The 26,742-nt window shown below is 30.9% G+C and overlaps 2 protein-coding genes across 3 annotated transcripts in view; both read right to left on the bottom strand.

Annotated features, from left to right (window-relative positions):
* Bm4122 (Uncharacterized protein) overlaps positions 1 to 13,867 on the bottom strand; it is a gene marked incomplete at both ends in the record, with an annotated part of 37,193 nt that extends 23,326 nt beyond the window's left edge. For both annotated transcript variants that reach the window (XM_043076817.1, XM_043076818.1), the window contains 11 exons: positions 4,834 to 5,022; positions 5,378 to 5,989; positions 6,744 to 6,923; positions 7,139 to 7,328; positions 8,076 to 8,183; positions 8,281 to 8,377; positions 8,654 to 8,861; positions 9,235 to 9,425; positions 9,832 to 9,962; positions 11,296 to 11,375; positions 13,799 to 13,867. In XM_043076817.1, the coding sequence (XP_042932751.1) occupies positions 4,834 to 5,022; positions 5,378 to 5,989; positions 6,744 to 6,923; positions 7,139 to 7,328; positions 8,076 to 8,183; positions 8,281 to 8,377; positions 8,654 to 8,861; positions 9,235 to 9,425; positions 9,832 to 9,962; positions 11,296 to 11,375; positions 13,799 to 13,867 (2,055 nt within the window). The remainder of the gene's footprint in view (positions 1 to 4,833; positions 5,023 to 5,377; positions 5,990 to 6,743; positions 6,924 to 7,138; positions 7,329 to 8,075; positions 8,184 to 8,280; positions 8,378 to 8,653; positions 8,862 to 9,234; positions 9,426 to 9,831; positions 9,963 to 11,295; positions 11,376 to 13,798) is intronic.
* Positions 13,868 to 25,198: 11,331 nt separating this feature from the next.
* Bm5281 (Uncharacterized protein) lies at positions 25,199 to 26,464 on the bottom strand (the record flags this gene model as incomplete). The annotated part of the gene is made up of 4 exons (XM_001900691.2): positions 25,199 to 25,296; positions 25,455 to 25,638; positions 26,003 to 26,119; positions 26,282 to 26,464. 4 exons carry the CDS (start codon positions 26,462 to 26,464, stop codon positions 25,199 to 25,201), a joined length of 582 nt encoding a protein of 193 aa, XP_001900726.2.
* Positions 26,465 to 26,742: the final 278 nt, after the last annotated feature.

Below are 26,742 nucleotides of genomic sequence, written 5' to 3'. Positions count from 1 at the left end.
AAGGAGGTCCTTGCCTGCTGTTAAGCAACAACACCTTATGATAGCAGCAACTGCTAACTTTAGTTGGAGAGGAGAGACGTCATGTCTTAGCGTCCATTTGATAGGAAGAGTCTCTCTCTTTATGAAAATTACAAATAGCACAAATAATTAAATTGAACATATGCTGACTGCATAAATAAACTACAGCAAAATAGTCAAGGTCACTTTTGAGAAGTGGAATGGAGCGATATGCAAATTACATCATAGCTTAATTAATTCTAACTGTAGCAAGCTAATAAAATGCTTCATTATACTCTTAATGGAATGGTAAATTTAACAACGTCTGAATTAAAGGACTGTTAAAGAAAACAAAGATTTGTCACTCTGTGAAAGAACACAATAATGACTCATTACTCCAACTTTCTTTCTTGAAATCATAGTAACATTCACATTTCAAAACAGATTATGTTGCAGTCGGTCGTCTAAAGTCATCTTTAGTAATGCATTTTGCACAAACTTCATAAAAGTACGCAAAGGGATAATACAGACCGATAATTGTCGTAAGAAAAAATAAAAAATACATATTAAAAAACATCGAGATTAATTCATCTGCTCTTAAACTTTTAGAATATGTTACATTAGACCTTAAGCTGGGATAAAGTTCATTGATGTTTAATCCCGAAAAAGCTCGGAGCAAATTAGAAATAATTACAGGGATGGAAATGAATTCTCGAGAACCTTGATAATAATCTGATGATGAAATCTTATGATTCACCTTTCAGTAAAATTCACTTTATTGCACTAAGGAAGAGAGAGTAAGGCAGCACTGATAAGGAAAGAAAATAGCATTGAACAGAATTAACTAGAGAATTCGAGAAAAGTGTCGTAGTAAGATCGAGTATTTTGAAAGCTTTAAGAAACCTTAAGAAATTTAATACTATCTGGAGAAGTATTCTGAAAGTAGTTCGACCTGGAATTAATGAGGTGAAAAAATTCATGTGTAATGTATTGAGAAAAAAAAAAAGGATAGCATAGAAGAGAAGCTATGACATAATTGGCATAAGTTTTTCCTGCTGAAATTGAGTGGCTGTGACAACTCTACATGTCAAAATGACATTTAATTACCATTAAAAACAACCAAAAAAAAAAAAAAAAAAAAAAACAGTGTCAAACAAAAAGCCCAAACTTCAAATAACAGAAATAAAAAAATTGAAAAAACAGCAACTTCTAAACCTTCTTCCACTACAACAGACAACAAAATAACCATCAGAAAAATACCAAAAAATGGCCATGATGTCATCGATGATCATAAATTTATGACAGTGACCTTTACACAGCTTTCTACAGTATTAGCTTAGAAAAGTTTATGTACATATATGTACATGCATGAAAGAGTGAGAAAATGACTGGAAGATCTGAATCCATATCCATAAAGATATTGATGAAGAAAAAGAGCAGAAAATTTATAGCGAAACAATGAGAGATTGAAGGAACGGTGGAACGAGAAACTTAGAGTTTTGCTTGCTTTGGAACTGCTCCAGATAGACTTCATAATCTCGATAAGCATGATTAGCTTGTAATGAACACAGTTTGCAGAATTCTTCCTTTCCTTTGCACTTAAAGAGACAGAAGTCTACTGCTTTACATGGAACTGTCTTACCATTTGCAACAAAAGTCCTGTCTTGTTTTCTACACAATTAATTCTTATCTGTGATGAAATTAAAATAATCATTTTAAATAACTAGAAAGGATCAAGAAGCTTCAACAAGTAGTATAAGTTGATAGAGTAGAAACGAACAATTAGTAAGAGGAAAGATTAATTGTGATGTATCTGTCATTTTTTACAGCAAATATATCTAGTCTTATTTCGAAAGCTAATATCATTTCTGCAATTAAAGTTCTTGTTAATGTAAAAAAACGAACGATTTAATTGAAAGAAGTCATTGATAAAAATTTGAAAAGCTAATATATACGGAATAGCTATATAGCATTTTTGGTTTATTAGATAGTTTAGTAATACAAAAGAGACTTTTTTGATAAATTTGTGGAGCATTGGGGACAAGTTTGTTTGCAGAATATGTATACACCTCGAAACTATTAAGCCAGAAATAAACATCGATAGTGTAAGTCTAGCAATTAATAAAGATCACACAGCAGACTTGTCCTTTCTAAATACTAATTTCACTTTATTTTAAATTGTAATTCTATTCCTAAATATAACTTTATGAAATTCCACATTGTAGTTTCAAGCCACCACTTAGAATCAAAAAATAGTACGTACTGAAATTATTAACAAATAATGATAAGAAGCAACGACATACTTTAACCAAATGCAGACGGAAAAATTTTTGTTAATCTTAAGCTATAAGTTTGGAAATCGAATCCACCCGACGGCGTTAATAAACAGCTGTCTCATTATTTGACTATGAATCGCTTAAAATTTTTGAATGTGTAAGAATTTTAAAGTGAAATGAACAAATCTCCTATTGGAAATAAACATTAAGATGGGCACATAATAAAATAGAAACAGATGTTGTAACCTGAAATAGCAGCATAGACTAATTTCTCAGCAAAACTCTTTCTCGTTCTTTGAAAAGTCCATGAAATTCATTAGGCATATAACTTAACAAACATATACTTTCACTAAGCTATTACTTATTATTCGTGTATAAAAGTGGACAATGCTATTATGCTATGACCATTGCTAACAAATAGTTATGAGAGTTAGTATGGTAACAAGTGAATTAATTAAAATGCAGCAACATTAAGCTGTTGTCAATTGCAAATATGAGTGTAATACGTAACAGTAACACAGCATATCAACGACTATTTCAGTAATAAAAATAGGAAGAAATGATTCGAATTGGGTAATTGGGTAAGATTAATGAAATATCAGAAATAATTTATCATTGTTGAAATTTAAACTGTCCCATTTCTGCAGAGATCAAAATTATTGGTCTCCCTTTCTCTCCCCCTTCCTTTTCTTAACGATAATAAAAGTTATACTATCATATCCTACTGTGTGTTTCAATTATCCTATCATATTTAACATTTTCCTTCATAATTAATTAGGTCTTTCTTCTTCGTATGCCTAAGTTCTTTCCATTCCATTACAAAACTTAAGAATTTAAAACACCTTTGTTATAAAATTAGTTTTCTCAAGCGAGTAAAGTCAAGTTTTACTCCTAATGTTAGCTTTTTTTTTTTTTTTTGTTTAAACATTTTCTACCGATATGAAATTTTAACTTGCAGTTAATTACTTTGCAATAAGACCTTTTTAATAATTCCATTAATTAGTTTAGTTCAATGGACAAACATTTTAGTTTTGCCTACCAAAAGAGACTTATAATGATTTCTATTATTTCTACCTGTCACACAATCTATGAATCGATAAGTAAAACTGATAAGAAAAGCAAATTCTCTTGATGTTTAAGAGAAAACAATCCATTTTACAATGATCTTTTCCGTTCCCTATGTTATTAGGACATTTTTCACCGCCATATCTTTGTACTGCATCACTTCCTCAGTTTATTACTATCTGTTAAAAATAGTCAAGGACAGTAAGGGACAATAGAAAAAGATTTTAGTACAAATTAAATAATATTTTACAAATTAGAAGAGTAAAGAAAAATAAATGTGAAGTTGTTGCATGGTGACAGGTAGTATAGAGAATGGTCATTATAGCAGTGATGACCTTTAACTTCCTCAACAAAAGCACTAGATAGCCTAAGTTAATGGGAGACTAGAAATTGTCCAGCAACAAAAACCTTTCGAGCTTATCACTCCAAACATATTTGGAGAGAATCTGTTATAGCAAATAACAAAATACAATACTGACCTTCCACTAATAAATTGAAAACCTGACTGCTTATGCTCATAAAATTGCTCATCGATAAAAGCCAAGTTCGAAAAAAGATCAAGAATTGTTGCTCATATGCGGTCAGCACTCTCGACTAATCATTTTCACACTTAATTATTGATACAAATATTGCGGAATGCGCAATCCGGAAGCGCCACGACCTAGCTATGTTAGATTTTAACTCGCATCATTCTGATATCGAATAGGAAATGAAGAAATTTATCCTTCTCACATCAATCAGTTATTTTCATCTCTTCCATTTTTTCGAACTCTTTGATTTTCAAATTTCGAACAAATTTTGAATATTTTCCAACGAATATTCAAACATTGCATAATGCATAATTAAACCCATGAATTTTTTTAATTGCTCACCTTTCATCGAATGACCCCTGACTGTCACCTAACACTCTTTCTTCCTTCCTAACTCTCTTCTCCCTCTACTATTTCAACATAATTCTTTATTCAAGAAAAAAGCTGCACTTACTGCACATTTTTAAATCAATAATGAATGGTACGTGAAAATTTTTGTCTTAAGTTACCATAGAGTGTAGTTCAGAAATTAAAATAAAATAAATTTAAATTCAAGCCATCATGACAAATTCATGACTGTAAGGTCGAAAAGGAAGCAATAAGTTAGAATCATTTTCATACCAATAAATAATATTTCGCTTATTACTGAATAAAATAATCCAAGGAATAGAAGCTGGCTTTTTACGGATATGAAAAATGAAGCAGAAACTGCTATTACAAAAGGGAAAAGAGTAGATGCTGTTGAAAGATCGTTTGAAAATATTTGTGAAAACTAAATGATAGGAATGCAAGTTTACTTCATTTTAATAAGCATCAATGATTAGTTATGGTAATAAAAGTCTTGTTGTTGGAAGAATGGAAATAAGCTTGCTCATCTTTTCTTATTCTATCTCCAAGTGTCAAAGATAAAATACGATCATATTTGAGAACAAGACGCCACACATACACACACACACATAACTAACCCTTTGTTTCCAAATGGCAACCGGAGATGGTGCTTCATCAAATAGTTCAATCCGCTTTGCTTCACCCAAGAATTTCAATCTGTCGTCAGTACTCTCTTTTGTCTTTTGTTTTGTTCCACTCTCTTTTGTCAAATCGATACTTTCCATCGAGAAACATGTACGGCTACCGATACTTGCATCATTATTAATCTAAATTTCAAATTTTAACTAAAAAATGGAGAACAAAAACGAATAATGAAACAAAAATCAATATCAATCATATGGACCAAATATTATTTGCAGAAGAAATTTGTCTTAAAAAGAAGAAACAACTGATAAGAATACAATAGTGTGATAGTAAAAAATTTTCGAGTTACTGAATACAAGTTCAATCTAAATTCTCTTTGATTATTCGGGTGTTGCAATTGTGACAAGTTAGTCTTACCTGTCATCTCAACCCTAGTGCTACCTTATCCTAAGATAACTCATTAATTGTCATTTGTCACAACAGGGGATTTTTAAAATGAAAGAGCCTATGGCAACACATAAAACCAAAAAAACCTACTTTCACATTAGCGTCATAAATACTGCTTCTCCACTGCACATCGTTTAAAATTGTATAATCAAGCAGTTTTCCCTGAGCCGAATTAGACATTCGTAGGAAGCGTTGATATGGTTTTACATCCAGAGCTAAAGCTAAATTAGTTCTGGATACCGGTAAGACACCATTTGATTCGACTTCATCATTTCTCCACTTTGGTTGTAAGTTACATTCAGGAAGATGATTTTTGTCATTTGTGATTACTGGTGAATTTTCCATGCCAGATAACGAAACTTCGATATCAGAAACAATGCTGATCGTTGGAATACCCTTCTGATACCATTTTAGATATTTTTTGAAAGACTGATATTTTTTACGTGACAAGAAACGCCATAAAGGTGACGATTCATAAACACTTCCACTTTTAAGACTGGCATGACTTTGCAAATTTTCGTTATTATTGCTGCTGAATTTTGATGATAAAAAATGGAGCTTCTCTGATCTTTCCGGATTTTCCGGTGCGCTGATAACAACTGCATGTGCTGACTGCTTGCGACGACTCGATGGTTGCGCTGTTAGTGCTATATGTGCTGTACAGGAAGCTTCAGGAATGTCCGCTGACTGACGCCAGATATCCTGAAAAGTGGTTGTACTCACGACGTTATGGTCATAGAGTTCATTGCATCCTAATGTGGTGATAGCCTGAAAGAATAGCTTTCACTTTAGACATAAAAATGACGTAACCTCAAATTATTGTGATATTTTCATCACCCAGTTTCTGTCTTAAATTTATTTTCCATCCCATTTCATCCTTTAAAATTTAACATACACTTGGTAGGAGACGCTATTAAACGAGTGAAAAAGGAGGTACGAACAGGAAGGGCGACATATTGTTCATATGTTTGGTTATACGCAATTAAGATACAGTAAAGTAAATAAATGAATCAGGTAACTGCCTAAAATTCTCATCATTCTAAAACTTCATATAAATCTGTGGACAAGGAAATTTTCCCTTTATAAGTGCCTATGTTTTAGACCAAAAATCATAGCTTTCGAAATCGTCTATTTTCAACTTTATGTCATTTTCTAATCCAGTTATGTTTTCTGCTCTTTCCACTTTTACATACTAAAAGGATCATGAAGATTTTTGAAGCAAAGTGAGAAATAACAGGCAAATTAAATCTTACAATGTGAAGCAAAATAGGATAATAAGATTGATTGATAAACTGAAATTTCAGCCTGAACATTCATCTCTGAGCCGACCTTTTAGAGCTAAATCGTGGTGAGATACAATTCGAACTATAAGAATTTTTTCACTTTACTTCTATTTGAAAACCTTATGAAAAAAAATTTGCTCCATAAATCACTGATAAAACTAGGAAGACGATACTTTTTTCCAGGAATTTGTCTTCCGAAATTTTATAAAACGACTAGGTTTCAACTCGACTTTCTGCGTGCGATGACAAGTTTGTGGTTTGTTATTATGAGACTGCGCTGATAATGTTGAATCGATTATACTCATTTCGAATGAAATATCTGAGTTATTCTCTGATGGACACTGAATATTTGGCTGAAATTGCAATTTCAAATACATGAAAGTGAGTAAAATTTAATAAAAAAAAAAAAAAAGAACTCATTCCTCTTCTTTTTCATAAAAGGGTTTCTTTCAATAATAACAAAGTGATAACTTTAATTATCAATTATAATTTGTATGAAAATAATTTTAGCAACTTTTCAAATTATTTTTAGAGAATGCAATAATCATGAAATAGTTGAAATATTTACTTTTAAAGTACCGCATTCTGGTTCGCCAGCACATATGATATCAACATCAGTAGTACCAGTAGTAATAATATCAGTAGTGATAGAAGTGGCAGTGCTGATAAAAGGTGATGAGAGCGGAATTGATTGTGCGGTTAAATCAAAACTACTGGATGGTAATGAGTCTATTTCGGCAAGAATTTGTGATGTCCACCTGAGAAAAATAAACTTATATTAACCATAAGCATTCAAATTAATAAATGTTTTGAAGAAAGTAATGAAAACAGAATTGAAATAGAATTTAAATTGGTTCCTTTACTTTCGAAACTGAAAAAGAAAAATAGGATGGATTAAAGCAAAAATTAACTCTTTCAGATTTCTCCAAAATCAGTTTCTGTAGCAAAGAACGAAAAATTTTTTGCGAAATTTATTATGCCATAGCAGGTTGCTGTGATATAATAAAATCTTTTTAGAAATTATCTGCTGATTACTGCTATCAAAATAAAATATGTCAGAATGAATAATTGTGACTAATTTTGAATGAAGGGAACGGAGGAGAGAATGTGGAAAACCAGAAATACTTCATGTCTAAATTCGTGCTGAGATAAATTATAAATATCCAATTGTGAAATTCTCCGCCACATTTTCAATGGAGCGCAAAAGAGGTAAAATAGGAAGAATCAACAAGTTAGAATTAGTGAATTATTTCAAAACTTCTTCTCTATTCATTGAACAGTGAACAAATGCTATGTATTAATTTGTTTGCTAAGATATTATAAGTTACTTAAAGCTAACAAAAACAAAATTAGTCAAAATTCAACAACGATTACATGGCCGCTTAGAACTTATGTTAATGTTAGTATAACCGCATTTTATTAAGATGAAAGCCATCATAAAGTCGTAAAAATTGAGAATGAAGAAGTGAGAGCTAAAATTTGCACGTGAATTATAAGAAAATAACCTGGTAACAGAATCTTGATTAGTAAAATCGATCATCGTTCCGTTCAACTCCCGGACAGATATCGAACGTCGAACAAACGTAGCTTTTCCCGACTGTGTATTATTCAATCTGGATAAGATCAATTAGAAGAATAACTAGAATCTAAATTAAGAGGATCTAAAATTACTGCATGCTAATTTTCAATTTGTAGTACTGCTGCACGTACCTTGTTTGTGATCCTCCTTTCGTTTCCAGTTCATTATTGGTGAATGAATTCAATTTATATCTAAGTGTACGACGACGAGCTTTTCGAGCTGCTGGTCCTTGGATTTCATATTAATTATTACAATTAATATATTATCTACCTCTTTCTATTATGTCGTCTTGAATCTTATTTAGTAACCATTAGGTAATGAATATTTCTATTAATATAAATTCATAGGCTCACAAGAGGAAAAGTGGTAATATTTCTAAGCCTCAAAAGATACATAACGCTCTGATATCATATCATCGATTGACAACAAATATTTAATAGTATGTATCATCAAAATAATTCTCCTAGAAGAAAGGTAGAAGAAACATTCGCAGCAGTAAGGAACCTTTAAATTTCTGTATAGTGTCAACAGGTTCGTTAGATGCCAATAGCTGTGTCGAAGTTGATTTGCAGCAAGTTTCTGCTATCGACCGAGTAATCAAACTGGAATTAACATAATTTCGCTTCAATGAAAGAAACGCTGCTTCCGCTGGCGTTATTGCACTGCATGCAGCTGTCGATTGACCTCTCTTCCTCCTTGTCGTCAACTGAGTCTGTAAAATTGCTCCAGTTCTACAAATTCTTAGAAATTTCGCACATTTCTGCTGCAAACTCAATGCTAGTAATAACCATATAATATAATTCACTATTTCATCAACGATTACTTCATAAAGTCTGTAGTCTGTCAAGGAATGTTATGCCATCCATTACTAGTGTGAACGTAAGGCTAAGCAAAAAATCGCATCAGTGTATGAACAAACTTTGCGCATTGAAAAAAGGAAAATACGTCGACATTTATTGAACATTCAGAATAGTGGGAGAATGAAATTAGGCCTTATTTCGTGAATTGTCACCGCTGCAAGTATTGTGCCTTTCTGACTATTTCACTTCCGATTACTCATCTTAGTGTCACAATACAATACTCACCGATCGCTTTCTTCGTTCGATGATGATGCTGCCGTTATCACTGCTATTTGTTGTAGATTCTGACCTGTGCACTTTATTTAAAGCTGAGGTTGATTTCGATGTACGCTCTCCAGAAATTCTACCAGTTAAATTACGTCGCTGATGAAGTGTAAAACGCTTACGACGTGATGACATGTAATATTCTGCATTTGCTGCAATGTTTATTTTTCATCGAAAATTCCAGGTTTTTTCCCTTTTTTCTTATGAAATCTTTTCTGGAATTTTCTCTTCCAATTTTTCAGGACACTTGCTTACCTTTTACTCTGAAATCAATTAAAGTTTTCTTTTAGGATCTTTTTGTTAGAAATTCTAAAAGATTTTAAACTTCAATTCAGCTTTAAATTTGAATTCGAGTCGTTAATATATTAAACATTACAAGGGTATTACACCAATTTACAAATAAATAAGCACTGTAACCCCTTCTCAACTCACGAAATAGCTAACAACTTGCAACACTTCATGTTCTTTATATTCCATTATCTTATGAAAACTCGAAAAGTTTTTCCTTACAAATTGAATTTATTTCAAAAGTATTAACTTTCGAAAATACTGACTTACCCGATTGGTCATCATCTGATGAGAATGACTGTGGAAATTTTCTTATGTCATGTTGAGATACAAATGCAGAAGGAAAAGAATTCTTTCGGTAAGTAGAAGATGAATGAATATCTGATGATGACTGACGCTGTCTACAAACACATACGTCATACACGTGAAAAGAATTGACTGCACACACGGACATAAGAAAATATCATCAACTTTTCAACTGGATTTTTTAATGGAGCTAGAAATATTTCTCGTTATCACGCTTCAATTCTGCTTTTGGAAGGGAATTTCATTTTTTTTTTTTGTTGGAGAAATTTAGAAGTTCCCATAATTCAATTACGTGCTGCAAATGGCGGAAGTATCTTCGAAATTAGATCTATTGGTTCTTTTATTACATATTTACAATTTCTAGTCATTATTTCACAGTATTTCACAGTATGTATTTCGTATCAGACGTTGGTTTGAAGTAGTAGAAGTAACTGTAAACAAAATATAGAACTGATTACTCATATTTGAAAAACAAAGTGTAGAACTGATTACTCATAGCTAATATTTGATTAATAAAGCGCAGTACATTTCCGCCTGACCTCAGTTAGCATTAACGTGATTTTTTGTGATTAACAAATATTCTGGTTTTGTAACCTTAATATGAAATGAGTTTCTCTCCTCCTTCCTCTTGTCCCGCTTGCTCGTTCACCCGTACATTCCCAACCAAACGAGAATCAATTTGGGTCTCTTCAATGAGTACCACAATAATCACTGTGGAAGAATGAGAGACAGCTTATAGAAAGTAAGAAATTGATTGCATATTCAAGTACACAATATAAAGTTTTCTATGAGTTTTAATTATTTTTAGATTCAAATAGAATATCCAAATTGGGAGCAATATGCTTAGAAAAGCTTTCAAATTTTCCAGACATTGGATAATTTTTTTAGAAAAATAGAACTGTTTCCTTGGGAAAATCAATCACTTAAAATTTTAACTTGTTCTAAATAACATAAATAACATAAATTAACAAAAATTCGATTAATTTCACATGCATCAAGAATTCGAAAGCCTTTAATATGAAAAATCTTTGGCGTAAGAGTTTTACAAATCCTAATCAAATTTCTTGAAGTCTGAAAGTATTTTTTAAGTCAGCAACGAGGCAAATAGATGATAGATAGGAAGTAATACACGAAATGGAGGAGAAGAGCGTAAATTAAATAAAATCTCTTAAAAGCATAAAGAAAAATGACTGACAAATGGCAACCAAGTTACTTCTTGACTTAATCTATTTTCTTGTTGGTACCGTAGTATTTGCTAAGCAGACAAGACTACCTTCTATGATTCCAACGTCTGCTTCAGAAGCAATCCCGAATTTACTCCTGCAGCATTTTGTGCGACACGAATTCTTTTAAAAAGCTTTTCTATAGTTGAAACTATTTAAACATATTTGTTCCAATGAATCTGATTTTAAAAAAAGAAAACCAAACCGTCTCAGAAATTTATTCTGTCCGTCGTCACTTTTAATGGTTACTGAAGCAAGTTCGTGAAGACTTCGTGATATGGCATCCTGAAAATAAATTGATTTTTAATTTGAATTGCTACAGCTTAAGAACGAAAGAAATGATGTCACCAGATGACGAAAAGGAAAGAATAAATCGTTATCAGTTTATTTCAAAGATTCTATTGTTTAAAAATAAGAAACTGGACTTTTTTTTTTTAAATTAAATTAAGTGAGAATGTCAATCTTGAAATTTCTAAATAGATATTGGATGAACAAAACTAAAATTTAATTTAAATTGATTAATCACTCTTTCAGAAAAATGTTTTTCTTGATGTCTCATAACTTCAATGTGAAATTTGTGAATATGTAAAAGCGAACAAAGCCTATAACATGAATATTGTAGAAAATGAAAAAGGTTCAAAGGATTACTTCAACTAATTCTGTATGACCTTTTTCTCAGGCAAATAGAAATGTCAACGTTACACCGTGAAATATGCAAATAAGAGTGAAGAATGTTCAGTAAGAGATGGCAATTTCCTTTTTCACTAGCAACAGTTGAGAGAATATTTTGTTAGATGTTAATAAGAAGGAGAAGGAAAGAAATAGAAGAGAAGAGAAGAGAAATATAAGGATATTTTAGACAGTGAACAACAAAAAGCTTATTTGCATGTAAAAGACATGCAGTTCATTTATTTGACATGCAGCTACTGCAACTGCTTTCGATAACATGCAGATTTAGACAGACGACTGCACGACCAAGAATTACTTGTCAGTTGGAATTGAAATGGAAGAGAGTGGCGCAAATAATACTAAGAGAGTCTTGCGAAGTCATATGCCAATGCTTAGGCATTAAACAAACATATCATTAAGTTTGTGATCATAAGGCGGTACTGTGTGTATGGTTGACACTTTCATGAGAAACGGCATTTAACTAAGTGGAAATTATTATAAATGATATTATGTATTCATGATGATTTGTGGACTACGATGATGAAATCAGATCAGGTCAAGAGCGCTTCATGCGGAAAGAAAATCCTAAATTAAATTAACTTGTTTGGTTATATTAATTATTGCTTTTTGCAAATGAAGGAAAAACGATAGTAAATTTTTTAGCTGATGCCTTTAGCTGTTGATGACAAAATTTCCAATATCAACTTGAAAATTTAGAAAACAAATCATGAACTTAAGTTTCTCATTGGCTAGGAAAATTGTCTAATTAATATTGATGAGAATATAGTTTCCTCAGAGATTCAATTGCATTAAGAGAAATATTTTCAAATATATTTTCCAAGATAATGTCAAGGAGTTCGATTATCCCCGAATAAGTTATCCCTAACTAATGTCGAGATACCGCAGCGTGTGGTAATCAGTTTATGTAATGATTTGATCTTATGAGCAGAATGAACAGTGAAAAAAAGTGAGGTCAAACTCTATTTCAAATTTATTGCCATCTTTGAATAAATGAAAAAAGGAAATTAATAGTTGGCTTAATTATATTAGTTTTTGAAATGATTTATTACTGTAAAGTTAACAAACATTTCGTTTAAAAAAATTTCCTTGCAAACCGTTAGAAGCCAGAAAATGTATCAAAAACAGTTTTCAATTACAAAAACAATCAGCCAAATTTCTCAGACTGGTTAATTTAGACGGTTTTAAATTTTAAAGCATTTGAAATTAAGTGATAATATTCTTCTCTTACATAACCCATAATTTATAATTGTGATCAGTATGATTAATTAAAGGATCTTCAGATCCGTTGATCACCAATATGCTAAGAGGGTTTTCTGGAGCTCAACCATGACATTCAGGAAATTTAAAGAAGAGGATCCGATTCTGTAGCTAAGTTCAGATTAGATTGTGCCATTTCATAGTCAAATCGTTATGTGACCGTATCACTCAGCAGATAGATCTACTAACCCTTTATTATTTGATTATGTGAGACCTCTCGTCGGCTCCGGAACTTGTAGGAAACGAAATGGTAAATTCATCACAATGATATGGATGGAAATTGATTAAATAATTATGCAAATATGATTGCTTCTGCACTTGACTACAAAACCTATACACATATATACACGTATACACATGCACACGTACACGTATACAGATTCACAGACGTAAACACGTACAGAGAATTTAGAGTGGATCAGCGCTGAGAGCGACGCTGGCAGAGTTTGTTCATTTCTGTGCATTGTCACTCATTTTACACCTCCGTCTCTCCCTCTCCTCCTCCTCTCCCTTTCTCTCCCTTTTTCTCTTCCTTTTGTATTCGTCAATGCACAATAACAGCTAATCGTTTCCTCTAATTTTTCAAATTTCGGTGGAAAATGGACAGTTTCAAGCGATACAATATGCATTGCAGATTCATTCATATCACAATAGAATGAATAATAGGAGGAAGTGGATGAGAGAGAGAGGGGGAGAGAGAGAGAGGATTTGTTTACTTTATATTGAACGTGAACGGATGAGAGTGCACGGGTACCACTTACCTGTGCTTTCTGCAGGTAGCAATCAGCCTCCCAGAATGGACTGCCTCTTTCTTCATATTTCATAGCCATACAATTGGTTTGTTAATACTTTGCCTGCAAATTCTGTGAATGAAAAGAATTTGAAAACTTAAATATGAAATTACAAGTTGATGATTTAGTTGAAGTTAGGTAGTTAAAACTTTTAGATTGGTCATAGACATTTTTTGTTAAGGAATGTAACTTAAGTCCAATATATTTTTGGTAAAATCGAAAAAACAATGCTTTAAACGAAGAGCAAAAGCTTATTTGTGCTCTTTTTAAAGTTACATTCAAAACTATTGCAAACTTATCCGAGGATAGTTCCCACTGGAATCAAGTATGGATTCAAACATGTGATATTAATTACAATTGACATTTTCATTTAATAATCCCAATGAAGTTATAATCAATAAAAAGGGCAATTGACACTGAATTCGTAGAAGAGTGAACTGCTTAGTTTGGTTGTTTAGTAAAGAATAGTACACATTTCACAAAAAAATTTCTCTCTTAATTTACCTTTCTTTCATCCTTTAATCTAATTACTCGTTAGATTCGATAATGAATAAACAAATTATTAAGGAAAAGTTACCTGACTTATTTTAATGAATAATCTTTTCTTGACAGTGATCACTTATTCTTTTCTATTGCTTCTATCAAATTCTTATCATTTCGAATACACTGCAAATATGGCGGCATGATGATTGAATACATCAACAGAACAAATTGAAACTTTGTGATGCTCAATTGCATAAAAGAAATATTGGAAACTATAAAACTATAGTAGTAGACAATAAATTTCCTTATCAATAGTTTAATATTACTACTGAATGACAAATTAAATTAATATTATTATTATTAAAAGGGAATTAATGCTACTATTAAAATGACATTAAAATGAAAAGTTATTTGTTTAAATCACCGGTAAAGTTACAATTTTCTTTAGATTCCTTGTAATGCATTGTTAGTTGTTCATTGTTGTTTAGGGGTTTTACAAAATGATTGCAGATTTAATCTATTATATTCATTTTTTCAATTGAATGACACATTCCATTTTGAAATTTAAAGAATTTAATAAATGCAAATAAACAGATTTTGAAAACTTTCTTTGTAAATGTTTTGAAGATATGAAATAATGAAAATTTGTATTCAACAGGCGAATTCAAAAAATGAAAATTTTATTGTTTGCAAATTTTTTCTTTCGCTAAGATTACTGATAGTTGAGAAATTTCAGGAAAAAGATTAGTCAATCGAAGTTTCTGCTCGGCCTTTCTTATTCACAAATGCTCTAATCACTCATTTCATAACTTTTATTACTTTTTTCAATCATTATAAGATTTTTTTTTCAAAAAAAATCTTTAATAATCTGTTAGTAAATTCTTTTACAGTACTGTGTTTCACTTACAGCGTATGTTGAAGTTTTTTATTGATTTTTCTTTGAGTAATTTGATTACCAGTCTCTTTTCTTTTTGTTATCACTATCCTCTCCTTAAAAATGACACGAAATTTGATTTTATTCAAACATAAAAGGCAAAGATCAAATAAAAAGGCAGAGAAGTTAGCAATTTAATTTAAATATAAAACATACTGTAATAAGCAACATTCAATTTGTCATAGAATTTAATTATTTGGATTTAATATTTTTGTGAATCGTATATTTCTTCTTTACACTATTTTTACATTTTCCTTTTTAAGCATTTTTTTGAAAGAAAAGTATAAACCAATAAGAAAATAATCTGAACAGAAATTGATATTTTAATAAAATGAGAATGTCGTAGAGACATATCGCAGTTAATGCAACGCTACTAGTGTTATTGACCACAAAAAAATTATGTAACAGTGTGGTTGAATGGAAAAGAGTCGATATAATTCTGGTGTCACATTTCAATATGCTATTGAATCGGATTCATTATAATTCTATCAGTATTAGCAACCGGATTTGACATTTAATATTATTCCGTAATAAACTTTCACAATATATATGCACGACATTTAGATAATGACATTGGAAAAGGGTTCAATTCCTCTTCTAACTATCAATCATCCGATAGTTATGATCGAAATGTTCGGTTCCCAAAGCTGTTTGTAAGTTTGAAATAGCATAATATGTTAATGGTAGTAGACTGTTACGTGTTTCCATCAGACATACCAAGTGCAGAAGTACAATCACAATCCGCGTTGATTTACGATAGAACCATTTGGTAGTAGGGATAGAGCTGGTGTTTTTGTAGCACATTAAATAGTAAATCGTTGTTTATGATTTCATACAATTTCATATAAAAACCATCAAACAGAAATGATATCTTGAATACCCCGGAAAATTCGTGAGGTGATAAATACCATGCGGAAACATAGTTAGCTAATACTGTCTAGAATCATAATTAGCTTTCAGTGTCATAATGAGATTTAGCAGCCTTAAAAAGATAAGGGTCAATAAATTTTTCTCCCTTAAGATAATCAATAAATTCTATGCTAATCGACTGGACAACTACTAATGATGGATAAACACAATTTTAATTTTTAAAAATTAGAGCAATTCAGAACAGAAAAGTAAAGAAATGAATGAAATCAAAATCAATAAAACTCTAAATGATAGCAATTTTTTTTATAGCATACCATGCATTCATTGTGTATAATACAGAAACAATAAAATGGCTTTTCTGTATTAAAATAACCTTTTCAAAAACTTTGAAATTCTTCAAAAATTTGTGCTTTCGCCAGCATTCTCAGATATTTTAAAGTTCAGCAGACAATGAACATGCAATGTATGTGCAATAGTAGTAGAAGTGCGGGAAAATATGGTATTCAACGTTGAAAATAGAAAGAAATTAATAGAAGCAGATGCGTCGAGACTGAAAACTGCTCTGTAGAAATGTATGACAGATCAATGAGCCCTTTTCCATTTTTTTCTGTTGCTCTTCTCCCATTAACACTAGTATTCATCGTTTTTATTACTTTCATTTTCTCAAATATGGTTTGTTGGTATGAAATGTTCTATAGGTCAACTAATCATCTGATATGCTACCTTCTTATCTTTTCTTCTTTCCTATCAAGAGAAGTATGGATAATCACGTGATAGACATTGGACATGTATGATCAACTGATTGTGATCACACTTCTACTCAAAGATACTGATTGGATTGAGTTGTAAGTGGCTTATGTTAGTATTGAAATATTAGTTTTTATTGTTATCAAAGTTAATACTGATCACAATTTCTTTTTAACTTTCTAACAGTCACCTTCTAACTATTCAGAGGAAGAAATAATCGAAGAAGAATGTTCGATAGAAAGCATTCCGAGTTAGCTACTGCAAAGTATTAAAGACTTAATAAATCAATCTGATAAAAAGAGAGAAATTTGCTTGGGATTTTGCACCACCCTCCGATATTCTTTTTTGCGCCTGAAGGATATATTTATCTGAGGTCCTGAAAAAAAAAAAAAAACATTGTTAATGATAAAAGATTAGTTATGATAGTTGCACTATTTGCCTTTAAAGTGTGCTTTACAAAATTGGAAACAATGAATGTGAATTTGTGTGCTTGTCAAATGGTTTCAATGCATTAGGTTTATTTATGTGTATGTATATGCAAACGATTATAGCTTTCGTTTCCCTTTGCAGTGCTTCTATTTTATTGTCAGTTAAAATAATTGAAATTTTTCTTTGAAAAAATTCTTTCTAAACTTCTCAAAAAAGTCAGATTTTTCGAGAACAAAACATTACGTAGCAAAAATTGCTGGACCCAATAACTTTTGTTAGCTTTTCGATATTTCACTGTACACAATCTAGCCACCTTCCCTCCGATCTTCTTGTATTCCAATGACCTTGAAATCTGCAGAAGAATTTGGACATGAAGAGATGTATACAAAAGGTTAGAGGATGACAACAAACTCCCATCAGTACTTTTTACATTATTCAAAGTTTCTTTCTTTGATAGGAAACAAATTCGTTCAAGTTTTTGAGTCTTTCAGAATTTGCTATTTATAAACACACAAACAATTTCATTTATTCTGATAATAGCCAATAATTATTCATCCCGTTAGAAATTATAATCAAAAGAATGGATGTAACTTCAGAAAGCAAAACTAATTTTCAATAAAACTAATTCGCTCAACTTCAAAAGTTGAAGTCCCGTGTGAAATAGATAAAGTTAGCTAATTTTACTTCTTGTCACCAAAAAAATACTATTAAGTGGAGAACTGGCCATTTCTGCAGTGCTATTTGGAAAGGACAACAATCGGGAATTTGATGACATCATCGAATGATTACAATTATACTGACATTACTTGAAAAATTGTTCAAATATAAAAGCAACTCATAAAATCTCTCTCTTATAACGATTGAAAGAATTTGAAGAAATTTCAGCAGTATACTAACGGATCATTGCTTTTGTCAAGTGGTTTTTTACTAAATAAATAACTGAATTAACTAACCATTTAACCAAAACTATTTAAGACTGCTTGTATTGAATAACTAATCAAATGCAAATAAATAAGTAATACTCTAGAAAGTTTGTTAACACGTCTGTTTTTGAGATGTATGAACTTTAATAACCAAGCTGATCAAATACAAATAACAGTAAAATGATAGTTTATGGATTTAAATTTTCATAAATGAATGAATGGAAAGAATGGAAAAATGACTGATAAAAGATTTAAAAATTAAAGGAAAGCAGACAATCAAATGAGCAGCCAATAAAATATCATCAATCTTATGGCTATTGGTTACGTGTCATCTCAACAAATGTATGAAATTTTCAAGGACAAAGCGAACTGTTTCAAATTATCTGCATGATTCTCATCAATTTTATCCGAATCGATCAAATCAATTAACCACTAGAAGGACAAGGAAAAAGATAGGAATATTTAGAGGGATAAATTCAGGAAGAATGGAAAGGAAAGAGATGGTAAATTTTCACTCAAAGTCTCATAATTTAGAATTGTGAATAACGAGATTTTGGATCCAAGCGTAAAGTTTTTGTCAAAGTGCAAAATTAGATGCATGGGCAAAGATTGAAATTCAAATGGTTGTTTCTTCTTTTATCGAAAAGTAAAAAAAGTCTTGAAAAGTAAAGTACTAAATTAATAACAAAAAAAAAAAAAAAAAAAGAGATTATGGAGCAAAACAAAATAATGAAGTAATCGTTAATTCAACTGATAGAACACACGTCACCAACTTCTGTCGTTAGAATGACCGGACCTCTGTCATATCATTTTATCTGGTCATGGCCATCTGTAGAAATGATAATCAGTTTCACCAATAAAAAACTTATTGCTATCAGATAATTTATTTGTCGAATGTTTTCTATATCTATGTCAATTTCATGTAATAAAAAAATCACTTATTGCTACATATCCACAAAATATTTGTAGTAGATATAAAAGGTGGGTTATTGTTGACACGTTGATTAGTTCCTATGGATTTAGCAAATTTGAATGAAAGAATGTATACTTAAGCTGGAAAGTGAAACTTGAAAAGACCTTGCGCTTATCATTTTTACTTAACCTGAATCGGGATTCATCTCATCGTAACTATATGCTTATTAAATTTCCCCGCATACTACTAACGTCTCAAGTCAGCGTCAAAAAAAAAGTATAACCACACACGTGGTAGAACTTTGAGTTTGTTGGCGTGAATCCATCGTGATATATGGCATGCACGCAGCTGCAGCAAAATGTAAATCATAATGTAGACGAAAATAATGGTAAATCTATTGATGTGGACAGTATAGAATTGGTGTAGTTTAAACTCATCAACAAAAACAATCAAACTGAAAAAGAAAAATGGTATAATCAATAAAGTGGGTTGATATCACTTCTCAGAGCACATCTTCTCTTTTAAAAAAAAACCGGTATGTTTGAAGAATTATTTTAGTCTCTTTTCAAAAAACTTGAGAAATATAACTTTTCTCTTCCCAAATGAAATGCCGAGCTAAATATTTGTTAGTTTAGTTGATATTTGTTCGATAAACTTATCTAGTTGTTGAATAAGTCTGTGGAAATCTCAAAAGCGATGTTCTAATCAAGTTTCTTCAACACTTCCCTTTTTTTCAAATTTTTTTGCTAAATGTAGAAACTTAGGAAAAATTCTCAGTAAGAATAATAATATGAAAATATGAGGGCTAAAAATTTTAATTTTGCAGTTTTAATTTGTTTAATTCGTACTTTTTAAAGTTCAAATTTGCTTGAGCCAGAAAACTCTTTCATGCTTTTCATTCCCAATGATTTTAATAATAAAGACCAGGATGTTTAAGAAATCATTCGCCTCAGAATCTATGAAACTATAGGAAGGATAAAAAGAATTCTTTTACATAAACTGAAATATTTAAATCATCCGAATGAGAAGCACGGTTTAACAATAATTTTTTAGCGATTGATACAACGTTTATTTTGATTATTCTTCAAATTTCGTCGCAAGTCTTCAAACTTTGAAACGATCTGATAAACGCATATCCACTTGGGCTAAATGTAAGTATGAACATGTTACACATATTATATTGAAATGTTTAATGTGTAAACAAGATCAGCAATTTACATTAGAATAAAATAAGAAACTTCTTCTCAAAAATGAGCAGAAAGTTCGTAAATTAATACGTTATATCCTGAAAGCGGAACATCAGTAATGAGATGTATGATTACTTTTGAGGTAGAATTCAGAAGGAATAACTAATTAAGGAGAAATTCTAATGAATCAGCAGTCTATTGATTATACTAAGTGAGAGAGAGGTAATAAAGAATTTAGGCTCACTGAAAACAAAGGATAAGAAAGGAAGGAAAGGTCTGACAGAAATAACTGTCCACTCGCTGCAGTGATGGCTATCACCTCTGCTGTAGCCACTGTATGTCGTACTATTTCCACTGGGCAAACAGTATCAGATATCATCTCATTAAATCATATCTATTAGTCCTATGTGCGACACTTTCATCTATGCTTCCACGTCACCATTGTCACCATACAGTCACGTCACACAGTTGTAGCTGATTCATCATTGCACATTTATGCTATTAATGACATTGTCCATTACATATCTTCAATTATTAAGCAATAAAGATTTTTAATAGGAGCACTTCTGAAGTTTCTGCCTCAACCTCGGAAGCCTTACATTTGTCTGAAACGAACTTATTAAAACTGGGACAATTGGCAGAAAAGGTAGGAAATTGATGATGAACATGTGGAAAGTGATTTGGATGCAAAGATCAATAAAGAGTATATTTAAATACCAACTGATTAATTGATTCCAAAATTCGTTTTTGCCTGAATCTAGACAGAATAATAATCAATGAGATGGTATAAAACGAAGAGGTAACTTTAATATCGTAATTGTCTATGATCTGAAATTACAAATTTATATAAGAAAAAAAAACAATGTAATTGTAAAATCGTTTAATTCAATTGTCCTCATTCGGTTTGAGAGAAAGAGAGGGAGGGACATTTCGGAGTTATACGAAGTGAGAAGAAGTTGAAATGATTTGAAAGCACAATAGCAACAGATTTGCTCATATTTCAGTATTTGTAACAGAAAATGCTTGATTCTTTGATTGATACATTATAATGCCTAGAAATGGCAATATGATATAATAGTAAAATGATTTGAGACAATTCATTAATTGCTTAATTAATTAATTAATCAATCAATAAATTCATCAAACAAATATTTCTTTCTTTTTAGCTATGTCAATTTCCAGTTGGACAAAAAAACAGTTTTGAGTGGTAAGAAGAAAAAGGCAATGACTCTCGATAAAAAGACATTTCTCGCAGTGTTTTTCTTTTTGCCTCACGCATAAAGTATGCTGTTTGTTCGAGAAATGATCATTCGCTTTTCTTTTTGAACCGATCGACTGATCATCGATGCTATCATAACACCAAAGCAAACGAATTGAAATATTTGCTTTCTTTCTCCGTCTCGTGTCTCTTTTATCGTATTGTTTATCGGTGTGATATTGATTACTTGCTTGTTAGTAATCAAAGCATACCATTGATGGTTTAATTTCTGGTAGCATAAAATAACTTGAAACAATGGGGAAGAACTATGCGATCATGTCGATGAGAAGGTAAAGTAGAAAACTTGATTGTCGTTCGAGCTGTCCATCCTTTTGATTTTCTGGTAAGCAAATTTTTACGAATTATTATAATATTAATTTACAAAAATATCTTTATAGCAAATTTCAATCAAGAATTCTACTGATGACCATGAAAATTACAGATGAAAGATGAATTCAGAAAATAGTGAAATAAGATTGATTATTATAATACTTCTCATGTCCTACTTGTGTTTTGATCTGAAATGAGTATAATGGGAACAGTCTGATAGCATATTACTGAATGCTACTTACTTTTTACTTTTCTAGAAAAGATTGTTCCTTACTTGTTAACAATGGAAAATAATTTTTTGAAGAAATAAATGTAACAAAGCAACGCAGTACAACTCAGTCATCCATCGCTGCGGAAAACATAAAATTTTGCTGCTTACTGCCAAATTTATAAATTAGAAACTATAATTTAGATCTTTTAGCAACAAAAAATGAATTACACTGCTGCGATAGTAGTATGAAGTATTGGAACAAACGTTAAAATTATTATTTACCGTTTCAATTTTTCTATTTCTTACTGAAATTAATATGTAACAACTAAGAAGAAAAGAATTTTAGCAAAAAGGTTCATCAATCAGTTTTGAAGGTAAAGTCAAACAAAATTTAATAAAATATGACTTTGAATAAAATTTTAACAATTGAATAGTGAACAGCCGTCACCATCACATCACCTGTTCCACTTTCTCAGTACTGCTTTCAAATAAGAACTAATTCATTTACAGAATCAAATGCTTTAGTTTTTGAAGCTGAAGAAATTATAACAATGTGGAATAAGTAGGAATGAAAGACAGTAGATTTCTAAGCAATCAATAAAAATCCCAGAAGCTATGGATGGTTGGCTACCAAAATTTGAAGTACTTTTTACCAGAATTTCTTGAAAATATACGCTCTACAGTAAAATTGAGCTCACATGCATATGTCTGTGCATATCAGCGATAAAATGCAATCCTTACCATTTTCTCAGACAGATATCTTTTTCTAATAACTAATGAGTTATGATCTGTACAGGTTAGGTTAAATTCATATTCAATTTATAGAAATTTTGAAATGAAATTAATAAATCAAACTGGTAAGAAGGAAGATAGCTGCAGTGAAATTAACAGTAATTGATAAGTGGGAATAAATGCAAACAATATAGATTTTTTAACTGAACAAACACAGTGCTTCAGTTGGGCTGGGGAAAGGAAGAGAAAAATAGTACAGTAACCTTTGAACTTTGTTGTGAGTATAAGTATAGCTTAAACTGTTTGTGAATTTACATTTGTTGATAGTGGCAAATGATGCAGAATAAAATAGAAAGGCAATAATGAAACAACTGAATTTTCAGTAAATACTTGATAAAAGACAGTAGAATGTGAAAAGAGATGTAATTTGATTATTGCAATTTTCGCACTTCAAAAATTTCATATTTTAGAATTTGAATAATGAAAGGTTGTGCAGTCATTCATGAGAAAAATTCGGAGGAGAACGACATTTTTTTAGTGGTGATCATGGGAGTTTATGCATGGATAACTATTTCATTTTCAAATCAATCTGTTTAAGGTAAAGCGAGTAAAATGGCTTTTATATATTTTTTGTTTTGTTTTAATTTCATTTAATTTATGTTTTTCATTTAAGAAGTAATAATAGCAACAAAGTGTATTTCAAAAATTAAAATTTTGTTTAATTTTCAATTAGCATGGCATGAATGTAGATACCAACTAATAAAACTAATTGTGAAATAAGATGAAGCGATCGAAATTCAAAGCTCAAAATGAAATTTGCAGATTATACTGTGTTACAGAATCAATAAAAATGGTTTTAAAAAAATCAATAAAACTGTGTTTCAAATTCGAATTTTAGTTTAACTTGTTTAAATCCAACAATTGTGTTTATACCGTTAGAAAACAAGAGAGCAAATAGAGAGTGACCAGTTTCTTCCATAGCTATTCTGGATCAGATGGAAAATACAGTAATATTTAATCAATTTTATTACAAAATTTTTGGTAATGTTCTTGAGAACCTTTTCATTGAGAGAGAGATGGTTGATAAAATCGGTGGTGATCTTAGATCGTTTATTAGATGGCAGATGTATGGTATGAACTACACCTGCTTCTTCTAAAAATTGACCTCCTACTGAGTTAGTTGATGATATTTCCTATGATTTAAGAAGAAACGTATAATTCTGACTGTTTTTTGTCTGCTAATTGAATAAGCTGCTGTAAATTTAATTTTGATACCAGCATTAAAGTACCTTAAATTTTAATTCATAAATGTCATATAAATACTGTTTGTCCCAACAGTTCGTTTTTTTCTTCTTTTTAATGTTTCATAATATTTAAATTACTGGGGTAATTGATATTTACCACTTGAAGTATATAATTCTTCCACTTCACTTAATCCAACAAACAAAACAGAAACTTGACAACATGATATCATACAACAAACGATATAGAAAAACAGCGCTATATTCGTGTCGTCGAAACAATTGATAATCGACTAAATGTTGATTAATTTCCCAGAATATGAAATTCAATCATTGCAGATGATTTCTTTCAAATTCGATTCAACTTGAAGACGAAAATGTTCCATTTCTGAATTTTTTTCAAAGTAATGAAGTCATTTCCAAATCAGTTCCAATCATTTCTGAGCATTTTTTAATTAAAAAAATCTGAGTACTGTTTATTTCCTAACACATCCATAATCACAAAAAGTCTTTAGGAATTTAATAATCGATCAGAGATTAGACAGGAATGAAGCATTTTGGAAAAATCGTACTCATTTCCAGACATTCCATCTTCCAAGAATATAATTGATGGACATCACTTAAATCTTAGAGTTTTGTTTGCATTATTTACAAATTCGATGAGACAACATCAAGTTTTCAAAATGATATAAACATAACGGATATTCAACTTCATTGAAAAATTCTCTTAGAGATGAATCACATTTCTGTTTGGAGATTTTATGATTAAGCGGTAAGAATACCTATGTGACACTTTACCTACTGAGAAAAGGCATTCTGGCACCTAGCACTTATAGGAATTTATAAAGTTGACATTGCTAATTGGAATCATTTACCGCTATAGAAAAATTTTGAAATTAGTGAAAAAGAAAATGAACGATATCAAAGAAAAGCACCTAAAAAGATAACACTTATTCTAGACAGAAATAAATTTTGTTTTAATAACTTAAAGATAACAGAATATTAGTAATTCAAGTTGTTCCCTTAACTTTTAAAGGCAATATTTTATTGGTGCAGCATGAAACGACTTGACATCCAGATTTTTTGATAAACATGCTTTTGTTGATTTATTGCTAGCACCATGTTGTGTGCCTGCATATTTCAATTTCGCAAGGATAATTGCGCTCGAAATATTCACCGTTCACAAACATTGCTGGCCATAATTTAATTCCTATAAATGATACAGCTATAAATTTGTATAATTGCAGTTTTTTTCACACATTTGTTTTCCTTGACTGTTTACAAATTCCTATTGAGCGTTGGAACTTTTTTTTTCTTAGGAGATAACTGACAATTATCAATTGTATTTAGCATGGAACTGCATTTAACCTGCTTGATGGGTATTTAGCATGGAGTAGTAATTCAAGACTTCTCCAGTTTGTGTTGTGGCACATTCAATTAATCGATATCGAGTATATTCAGTAAGGCCCGTCAAACATCGCGAAAATGCTTCATAAATATTGGGCAAGCCTTGAACACATGTTACCAGGCCTAAGTAGCGTCGAGGGAAGAACTAAAAACTATTAATACTGAATTTTCACAATCTTTCAACATTGTTAGTATTACTTATTTTACATTCAAGATTACAAACTGCTGATTAAGCATATAAATAACAATTAAAATTATTAATGTAAAACGATCACTCAGTCAAGGTTTGCAGAAATTCATCTTAATTAGCCTTAAATGAAAAATCTCTTCAGCATTCCCTCACATTTTACCGCTGAATAGCATTATTATTATCACTATTTTTTGTTTAATGTTTATGTTTATCCATTCAGTCGTATGACAATTTCTTAATTTCTCTTTTTCTTCCACTCATTTCATTCCTCCATTTTAATAATAAAGGTAAAAAAAAAAAAAAAAACGAGCAAACTAACAGCGATGGCGCAATTTTGCAACCTATTCAGATCACATTCGTCTTGTTCATGTTGACAATGGCAATAAAATGTTTGATTTGAAAAATGATCACAATAACCTTTGCCAAATGGTATTATCTGGAAGAAACTTATTTGAACTCCAAAATGGCAGGTAGACTCTGCATGAAAATATTTTGTTTTCTGACAGTGTCTTACCTGATTATTAAGCCAGAATATGAGCAAAACAAATGTTTTTGAAATGACTTTTTGTAAATTAAAGAAGTTTGATTTCAACTTCACCTGTATATTCATTATGCCAGGTCGTTTCACGTAGAATGGCCAGATTTGTTCACGCAACAACTTTGTACAGTATTTACACTTCGATTCTGTGAATATTGTCACATTTACTTGCTGCGATCGGATTGTCTGGTACCATAAGCAGCAGCACAGCATCCACACTAACAGTATTAGTTTTAATATCATTCTAAAATAGGTATTTCAGTACTACACTGACCAATAAATTGACTACGGACATTTACGAGATACTCACACCATTTCTGTATTTGTGATCATTTACTTTTTATGAAGATTTCACTTTCTTGTTTTAAGTTTTTCAAAGAACATCCTTTTTTTTTTTTCATTTTCTAGTCTTATAAATGAAAGAAGAAAGTGGTAATAACTTTTATTTTCTTTTAAGGGAAATATTAAGAGCACGAGATGTGAACTCTGAAAAAGACTATCCCACATATTCATTTCGATTT

The sequence above is a fragment of the Brugia malayi genome (genome assembly GCF_000002995.4).
Source record: "Brugia malayi strain FR3 genome assembly, contig: Bm_v4_Chr1_scaffold_001, whole genome shotgun sequence".
NCBI lineage: Eukaryota > Metazoa > Nematoda > Chromadorea > Rhabditida > Onchocercidae > Brugia > Brugia malayi.
The sequence above is the reverse complement of the archived record's forward strand: the minus strand, read 5'-3'. Positions and strand labels throughout refer to the sequence as shown.